This window comes from Trachurus japonicus, chromosome 23 (assembly GCF_045865225.1).
Source record: "Trachurus japonicus isolate A0001 chromosome 23, Traja_1.0".
NCBI classification, from domain to species: domain Eukaryota; kingdom Metazoa; phylum Chordata; class Actinopteri; order Carangiformes; family Carangidae; genus Trachurus; species Trachurus japonicus.
Window position 1 is genome coordinate 2185780 of NC_140929.1, and position 9720 is coordinate 2195499.

The 9720-nt window shown below is 44.5% G+C and overlaps 1 protein-coding gene across 1 annotated transcript; it reads left to right on the plus strand.

Annotated features, from left to right (window-relative positions):
* The first annotated feature begins 321 nt into the window (after positions 1-321).
* Positions 322-1942, plus strand: kcna1b (potassium voltage-gated channel, shaker-related subfamily, member 1b). Its single transcript, XM_085768948.1, has one exon. The coding sequence runs from the start codon at positions 347-349 to the stop codon at positions 1862-1864; it is 1518 nt and encodes a 505-aa protein (XP_085625074.1). The 5' UTR covers positions 322-346; the 3' UTR covers positions 1865-1942.
* The last annotated feature ends 7778 nt before the right edge of the window (positions 1943-9720 follow it).

A 9720-nucleotide genomic window follows, 5' to 3' on the forward strand; every position in this document is an offset into this window, starting at 1 on the left:
GAGGAAGAGGAAGAGGAAGAGGAGCTGCTGCTGTTAAACCTCTAAAGCCCTGCTTGTTTTTTTGTCTCTGCAGGTGACGGATGATGATGAGGATGATGATGATGGTGATGATGATGATGAGGCGTCGCTGAGAGACAGAAGATGTTCAGCTCGGAGACGACGATGCTGCTGATGCTGCTGAAGAAGATGGAGAAGGAGGCTCTACGCAGCTCGCGGTCTCATTAGGAGCTTCTGCACTCTGACCTTCACCTCCTTCCCCTCCCTTCTTCCCTTCCCTTCACGCCTTCGCCTCCTCCTCTTCCTCCTCCTCTTCCTCCTCTACTTCCCGTCCTCGAAGGAAGGAAGGATGACCGTGGTGTCGACGGACAACATGGACGAGGCGTCCACGCTGCCGGGCCACCCGCAGGACCCCTACCCGCCCGACGACGGCCACGACGACGACCACGACTGCTGCGAGCGCGTGGTCATCAACATCTCGGGGCTGCGCTTCGAGACGCAGCTCAAGACGCTCGCCCAGTTCCCCGAGACGCTGCTGGGGAATCCCAAGAAGCGGATGCGCTACTTCGACCCGCTGCGGAACGAGTACTTCTTCGACCGCAACCGCCCGAGCTTCGACGCCATCCTGTACTACTACCAGTCGGGCGGGCGGCTGCGGCGGCCCGTCAACGTGCCGCTGGATATGTTCTCGGAGGAGATTAAGTTTTACGAACTCGGAGCGGAGGCGATGGAGAAGTTCCGCGAGGACGAGGGGTTCATCCGCGAGGAGGAGCGCCCGCTGCCGGAGAAGGAGTTCCAGCGGCAGATCTGGCTCCTCTTCGAGCACCCGGAGAGCTCGGGACCGGCCCGGGGGATCGCCATCGTCTCGGTGATGGTTATCCTTATTTCCATAGTGATATTTTGTTTGGAGACGCTACCGGAGCTGAAGGAGGACCCCAACGACCGGATTCGGGTGGTCGGGAACGTCACCACCTACTACAAACCCAACGTGCTCACGGACCCGTTCTTCGTGGTGGAGACGCTCTGCATCATCTGGTTTTCCTTCGAGCTGATCGTCCGGTTTTTCGCGTGCCCCAGCAAGGCGGCCTTCTTCAAGAACATGATGAACTCCATCGACATCGTGGCCATCATCCCGTACTTCATCACGCTGGGCACCGAGCTGGCCGACGACCCGGAGAACAAGGAGGGGAAGGTGGTCGGCCCCGGCGGCGGCGGCGGCGGCGGCGAGCAGGCCACCTCTCTGGCCATCCTCAGGGTAATCCGCCTGGTCCGGGTTTTCCGGATCTTTAAACTTTCCCGCCACTCCAAGGGTCTGCAGATCCTGGGTCAGACTCTGAAGGCCAGCATGCGGGAGCTCGGCCTGCTCATCTTCTTCCTCTTCATCGGCGTCATCCTCTTCTCCAGCGCCGTCTACTTCGCCGAGGCCGAGGAGAAGGAGTCCTTCTTCACCAGCATCCCCGACGCCTTCTGGTGGGCCGTGGTGTCCATGACGACCGTGGGCTACGGGGACATGTACCCCGTCACCATCGGGGGGAAGATCGTGGGCTCGCTGTGCGCCATCGCCGGCGTGCTGACCATCGCGCTGCCCGTGCCGGTCATCGTGTCCAACTTCAACTACTTCTACCACCGCGAGACGGAGGGCGAGGAGCAGGCGCAGCTGCTCAACGTCAGCAACCAGAACTTGGCGTCGGACACCAACTCCAGCCGCCGCAGCTCCTCCGCCGTCAGCAAGTCGGAGTACATGGAGATAGACGAGGACATGAACAACAGCATCGACAACTTTAGGGAAGCCAACCTTAGGACTGCCAACTGCACGGCGCCCAGCCAGAACTGTGTGAACAAGACGAAGCTGCTCACCGACGTGTGAGTCCGGTGTTCGGCGCTGCACCGGTGTAAATATTGTAGAAATATCTTGGATGCTTTATCTCCATTGGTGCATTTTATTCTCTCTCGGTAACACTTTACTTATGAATAGGTATTCATAAGATTGAGATAACACTGTCATAACCATGACATAGACCAGAGCGGCATTTTTATGCAAATGAGAATGACTGATGCATCCTGGGTAATTTAGGGGCAGCGCCCGGCATCCCTCCATTGAAAAGTTCAGCCTAACTGGCTTGACAAACTAACTAACAAAAAGTTGGCTATTAACAGGCTATTTCCAGACAACACTGAGCCAAAACCTACCCGGTGATTCTAACAAATACGTGTAGATGTCTGGGTCAGACATTTCTGGCCACTGTGTGGAGTCATTGATCACTGTGGGAGGCTAAAGGAGCATACCGCTAGATTCATTAAGTGTAATTTTTCAAGATAGCGTGAACGGTGGGTTTCAAAGAGGGTGTCGAAATAATTATGAGACATAGTGCTACAAAAGAAACACAAAATAAAACATTCAAATTGATTGTTAGTTAGTCTACGCTCCATCAAAACACAAAAAGCCACTGAGTGCAATTTAAAAATGCCGGGTGCTGCCCCTAAATTACCCAGGATGCATCAGTCATTCTCATTTGCATAAAAATGCCGCTCTGGTCTATAACAGCTGTCATAAACACCAATGAATACTTAGCTGTCGTTAAGTGTCATTCGGTAAGTTATGTCACTTTTGATGCAAAGTTGACATTGTTTGGGATGTTTTTGGTTCTGACAACTTGACATAAAGACAATTTAAACTGTCATAGCAGACCTAATTGCCAAACTTTAAAAATTATGTCAAGTTCTCATAACAAGGACATCTCAAACAATGTCAACTTTCCATCAAAAGTGACATAACTTACTGAATGACACTTAACGACAGCTGTAGTATTCATTGATGTTTATGACAGGTGTTATGTCAATCTTATGAATACCTATTCAAGTAAAGTGCTACCATTCTCTCTTCTTTTGCATTGATTCATTCAAACAAACGCGTGTTAAGACCTAAATAGTTAAAACAAAAGGCACACATGGCTAAATCTGTAGGAAGTAGAAGCTCAGTTATTATTCCATTAAAACATCTAGAGACGGTCGGTGTCAGAGAAACGTCTTCTGGTGGATTATCCAAACTAGAACCTTTGAGAAGAAGACGGTGGAAATATCTGGATGATTCCCGTCTAGTCTTAAGGAAACGATGACGTCATAATGATGTCATTAGGGTTATCTAAACACGGGTATATAGGCCGGAAAGGAGACGCTGTCAAGTTGCATCATGGTGAATGTAGTGTGTGTTGGAGTAGAGACGAGAACATCAGGGTACTTTGGTCAAAGTGGAGTCGACTTTGACCATTTAAAAAAAAAAAAAAAATCTCGTCTCTAATTATTAGTCTTTTATCGGTTTCACTTATACCTTCACTCCAACTTAGACGGAGATCCGTGGGTTTAAACTTTGACGTTTCAGCGCGTTGACATGATGTTGTTGCAGCTCAACTTCCTTTTCACTGCAGCTCCAGATGCACAAAAGACAAAGAAGTACAAGAGGGAAATAATAAATAGTTTCAAAGGAATAAGTTCTAGTAAAGTCGAAGGCACCGATCTCTCGGTAACGGGCCAACTCGAAGTGCTTTACACCCGACAGAGAAGAGAAGGTTTCAGGAGCAGAAGACACAGAAACAAAGCAATATAAATACATTTTAAAAAAAGACACAAACAGGGTTTAAAAACAGAAGAAAGAAAGATCTGAGAGTTGTGTTCGGGAACGAGAGGTGTTCGAGTGACTAAGATTAGGACAAAAGAAGGAGATATATTTAGCACAATGGAGTGTATAAGAATTCATCAAAACGTCTCCCTGACACCGACCAAGCTTCGCACTGTACCAGTCAATCAACTTTCAGGATATATAAGAAGAAAAAATAAAAGAGACAAAAGAATAAAATAGCAAAGCCCAACTGAGATCTGAGGAACGTGTTCAAGGACAACTCGATCCCTGAGGAAACACATTTAAGTGGATTACAGTTGACGTTGAGGCATGTCACTACTTTTTTTTTTGTTTTTGCAGCAACATCCAGGGAAGTTTTTTTTGGGGGGAAAAAAAACGAAAACTTGTTAAATCAACGTTTTTGAAGGCACCTTATCAAAAAAACAACAAAAAAAACCATGGACATGAAGTGTGCCGGGCCTTGTGGAGGATTATCTGCACCGCTGCTGCTGCTGCTGCTACAGGTCGGCTGGAGGTTCCCTGTATGATGCCATGCAACACTCCTTTATATAGAAGCATGTGGAGACTCTCTTCTCTCTTATATCGGCATGCACAAGACGTTACCTCATTTTTATTTTTTACATTTCTTCTTTTTTTGACCTTCATCTTCTCCTCCTGGATTTTTTCTCATTTGTTTTCACCAAAAGTGCACTGGCTATTTATTATTATTGTTTAAGTTATTTCAGAGCATTTAAGTGTTGAATGTTAAAGCATTAAGGGAACAGGAACACTTCTTTTTCGAAGATCATGGCATGTCAAAAATACTAAAGCATTATGGCCTAATTAGCTATGGTATAGCTACGTATACTCAATGCATGATGTCAGTATTAAATTGCTTGCAGTTGTGGAGGGACCTCGGGAGCTGGAGGATGAGGATGATGATGATGATCCTCATTATTGTCACGCTAACAACAGGATACGGTGCATGACGGATCTAACGGCCTGAAGGGACAAATCTGCTATAAAAAAAAAAAGACACACGAAAAAACAAGAAAAAAACACAAAGAGACAATATCGATCATCTCTTTTTAAAAAAAAATGACATTGAAGAAGTTACATCCTCTTTCATTTATCGAAAGCTTTGATCTTTGACGACGGAGTGCATGGGATCATTTTATGTGATTTGTGACCCCATTTTTTATTTTGTTTTTTGCATTTGACTTTAAAAAAAAAACAGTTTCAAGAAGGAAAGCAGTAAATGTTTAACAAATTTCATAGATATATCTAAAATTAGTTTCTAGTGCCTTGAACCCCGTCTCATTATACTAGAATTGACTAAAGTGCCTCCCGTTACAACAGACGACAAAGAGCTTAGCTACTATGTGCAGCTTATTAACTTCTCCTGCCATAAAGATGCACTAGCTACTCCCTGCACATCTGGAAAAGAAAAAGACGTTTTACTAAAACGTGTCGATACAGATGTGGATATATTCTTTATTCTGGGGCCACATTCACTGGGCCCAAATAAACTCAGTTCTCCTGGATGACGACACACGGCTGAAGCTCAGGGCATCGATCGGTTCATGACGGATCAACTTTTAATGGAAGAACCAGAAAAACCCACTGAAAACGAGCCTCTGAAAGCTTTTAAATCAACCTCGCTTAAATATGAAACAAGTCGGATATTTAGCTGGATTAGCAAATGAAGCTAAGTAGCCTAGCGATCGGATAGTTGGTTAATGAAGCAAGCTGATTGGTCAGTCAACTCACCATTTTCAATTCAAGGCAAAATCTGAATCTTGCTGAAACTAAACACTCTTAAGTTTTCATATTTAGCTATTTAAGCTAACTGTATGGGTATTTATAATGGCTCTGTTTGGTGGCTAATCATGCTAGTTGTTTATTTAGCCAACTATCTAACGGCAGTCGGTGAATCCTGATGAATATGAACAGAAGTAAGTTGTCTAAAGCTATTTTAGGGAACTGTATGGAGATTTATCATGGCTCTGTTTGTTGGTTGATGAGCTAACAGCTAAGCTAGCTACTGAGCCGACGTTGTGGTTTCTCTTCTTCCATCTGATGTAAAAGCTCCGGTTTGTTTCAGAGAAGCTACCGTTGCTAACTCACGGCGCTAATTCACCTCATTTGAAAAAACAAAACAAAAGTTTGAAATGATTCATGGAGGTTTATTTGGAGCTTTTGGAGGTTTGTGTTGTTCAGTTTTGAGCGGTTGTGTTTGATGAACATCTACAGCGGTGGTGGTGACCTCAGAGATCGTACAGGATGGTCGGGTTGAGTGTTTGTTGGGCTCATTGTTTTCAGTTTCATATGAGAATACAGATGAAAAAACAACATAATCGTCGATCGTGGACTTCTATAGGTTTATATGAAAAAACGGCAACAAAGGCTTAAAGGACGAGTCTGGAAATATTCAACATTTTTCTTTTCTTGTCAGCGAACACTGTACCAGAGCTATTGTTGGTTCTGTCTGTGGGTCAACTGGCTTAAAACAAATGTATCTCCTGTTGTTTTTTATAAACTGGAGGAAACAGGACTATTTTCAGCGGTGGATGAATCCACATTTAGTGCTGTCGTGAGTATTTTTGGACTGAGCCAAAATAAACCAGAGAGTGAGAGAGGGAGCTGGTCGGCTGGTTGCTCTCTGCAGCACAAGGAGGGAAAGTGTTGAATATCATCAGATTTATGTATTTTAATGTTAACGTTATATAAAGAACATGGCAGGTTGCAAAAGCCTCCACACTCTGTGAATCACTGAGGACGTGACCTCGACGTTTCTACAGCACAACAACGTTTCAAAGGACCGGGATCTGCAGCACAATCAGCAGCAGCGCTCATGCTTTCTCTCTCTCCACTGTCTCTCCATCAGCTGCCACTGCCAGAGGCGTCAGAGCCGAGCTGAACACGGCCTCTCTCTGACGACTGGGACCAAAACCTCCTCTTATCTGCTGAGAATTAGATCCTTGCAGATCCTTTTTTTAAAAATACATGTAGACACGTGTGAAACTGTGAAAGCACTGAGCCCCAAACACACACACACACACACACACACACCGACCGGCCGCCGCCTCATCGAGCTGCTTCTCTGCTGGTGGATTGGGACTCGTATGGTCCGACTCGTCCTCCTCGGTGCCGGGCTGGGGGGGTTATGGGGGGGTGGGGGTGTTGGTGCTGAGGCAGAGCTGGGATGGATGTGACCACAGACTAGTGCAGTGAGTGCTTCTTCCTCTGCAGAGCTGCATTCATCTGAACATTTACCACAGGCATTAGTCACTCTGCATGCCAGCAAAATGGCTGCTGCCGCTGCTGCTTCCTATAGGAGGGGTTGGTGGTGGTGGTGGTGGTGGTGGTGAGGGGGGGGGGCACTGTGTTTCCTGTAGTTTCAGTGCAGGACAGTGTGTTAAGGAGGATGGATGGACAACACAGTTTCATTTCCTGCTGAGTTTTGACTGAACTCTGTTGTTTCTGAGACGGAAACGAGACGAACTGACTTGAACTGAACGTGTTCGTCGATAATAATAATGGTGCTCGTTATCAATAAGCTCTTGGTCCAATCACAGGCTGTGTCTCAGTTTGAATACTTCCATACTTACAAAAACTATTGTTGTGTGTGTAGGCTAAGTGCGTTCACACTGACAAGTATGTTAAAGTGGACATATTATGGAAATATAACTTTTTGAAGGCTCTTTAACATACGTATATTTAGGTGTTTGTTTTGCCTTCTGGCCCCAAAATCTTAGCCTGACAAGCCAGACTACATCATTAAAATGTCTAGTCTGGCAACGAGCGGTAGACCTCGGCTCAATCCAGGGGGCGGGATGAAGGCTGTCTTTCAAACTGCCTCTGCACCAATAGGGTAGCGCTACGACCAATCAGAGCAAAGAGCAGGATGACGTTAGCCTGACAAGCCAATTAAAATGTATGTCGTCATGGCGTTAAGCCGCCCAACGACTCTCTAAACAGATAGAGCGCTGTGATTGGTGAACACAATCGGTGTTCGAGACTCAAAAAGTTCCTATGGCTCATTTCTAGACCCACCTACGGAGCAAAGAGATTTGCTGCCGCTAGGGGGCAGATAGATTTCTAGGCTGCCTTCTGGCCCCAAAATGTGAGAATTTACAAAAAAATCAGTAATTTTCAGGCTCCTGAGGTTAAAATCCATGTGGTTTCATGAGCTGTTCCCTCAGTTGTCTTCCAATGATGTAACTAGCTTTCAAATTTGCATAACTCCACTCCTACCTGGTAGCTACCAGTAGAAGGGGGCGGGGCAAGCAGTGGCTCATCTGCATTTAAAGCGACAGACACTGAAACCAGCCGTTCTGAACAGGGCTGTTTTGAGAGAATGAAAAGAGCTGTGATGTCTGATCCTTGAGGTATTTGTACCGAATCATCTCACAGACATGTCTTTAAGACACCTGGGAACTATTTTAATTTGTGGATAAGAGGCAGAATATGTCTCCTTTAAAACACAGTGAACTGTAAGAACATGGATGGTTCACTCCTAACGGTCAGAAAGTTGAGTGTGGAGCGATGGACACTTCCCATCCTCACTGATCGCTGTCTGGGCTGCGTAGTGGAATATAATATATACATACATACATATAATATTTGATATGTAAATCAACATACTGGTAGGCCAATGACATTACAAACAAAACGAGACGGTAGATGTGTTGACGGGCATCCAAAAAGAGAAGACGTTGGCAGTCGCTACAGAAGTAAGAACATAGTTTAGATAATAAACTACATGACAGTGACTCATGGAAGGATTCAAACTGAGACACACTGATGTTTATCAGCCGACTCTGCAGACTGCACCTGTTCACCTCGAGGTTTGAAGCTTTGGATCCTCAGACTGTCGTGACCGGTGTTGTGCAATGAATCATGGGATAGATTGTGTGGGAGGACGGAGGCTTCTGGTTCGTCACCGTCGGGTTGGTTCCTGTTGAAACTTCCCGACTCTCGACCTCGCAGGTTCTTATCTTGTTTGCAACAAACACATAAAAGAGATTTTAACTTGTGCACATCTTGTGTCTGCAGGATTATAATACTGTACCTTTAACATGTGGTTTACACAGATGATATTGGTTTATGTGCAATAGATGTGAGTGCACAGGTTATTTAATGTGCGTAAAGATCTAGTTCTAGACCGCATTTACATAGCTATCTCATGTGTGCAAGATTATGAGATGATTATTTTGTGCAAACAAGATGCTAACTGTGATAAAAACTCTGCAGCAGCGAGGTCATTATAACGTCAGTCTGTGCTCCGGCCCTGTGTCGTCATCCTGTCAGCTCAAACTGCTGTTGAACGTGTGAAGAACAAAAAAAAAAAAATCCCTTTAATTAACATTTCAGTCTGATGGAAATAATAATAATACAAGCAAAACAAGCTACGTCAGGTGCTACATGCTAAACACACAGTAGCTAGTAGGTCCTAGAGGGAGCAAAATTAAATCTCAATACTTTTTTTATTTATTAAGGATAAAAATCACATTAAAAAGAGAAGTTCTATATTTTCTTGAACAACTATGTGAAGCGAGTGATGAACAACAATGTCAGGGTAGCTGGTAGTCCTGTGCTTTTTCTTTTCTGTTTGTGTTTACCGACCGTCGGCCACTGAAGGGACCAAATGAAGTTTTGTATTTGTTTCATATCATCAGAGCAGCTGAACAGAGAGATCACATTTAAACAAGACGTTTTGTAGATCGAAGGTCAAATGTTTTCACACGATTTTCACAGTTTTATCTTTGGACATTTTCTTTTTTTTTTGTTTGATATGCAGTTTAAAAGAATATATAAAAAATAATAAGTAAAGGACAGGATATTCACCTTTTCCTTCCAAATTAAAAGTCCAATTTTTAAAGCTACAGTTTATATGATTTCGTTTACGAGCCTCCGACTGCCAATAATCAATACAACTATTGATAGATGTTCATGGTTTTATCTCCAACCAGCTGCATATCAACGCTTCTGTCACATGTCTGTGTTTCAGGCTGTTGGTTTAGTTGTGATTATCATTATTATTATTATGGATTATTATTGACTATTGATGAAAACGATGCAGAGTTTCTCCACCGTCAATGTTA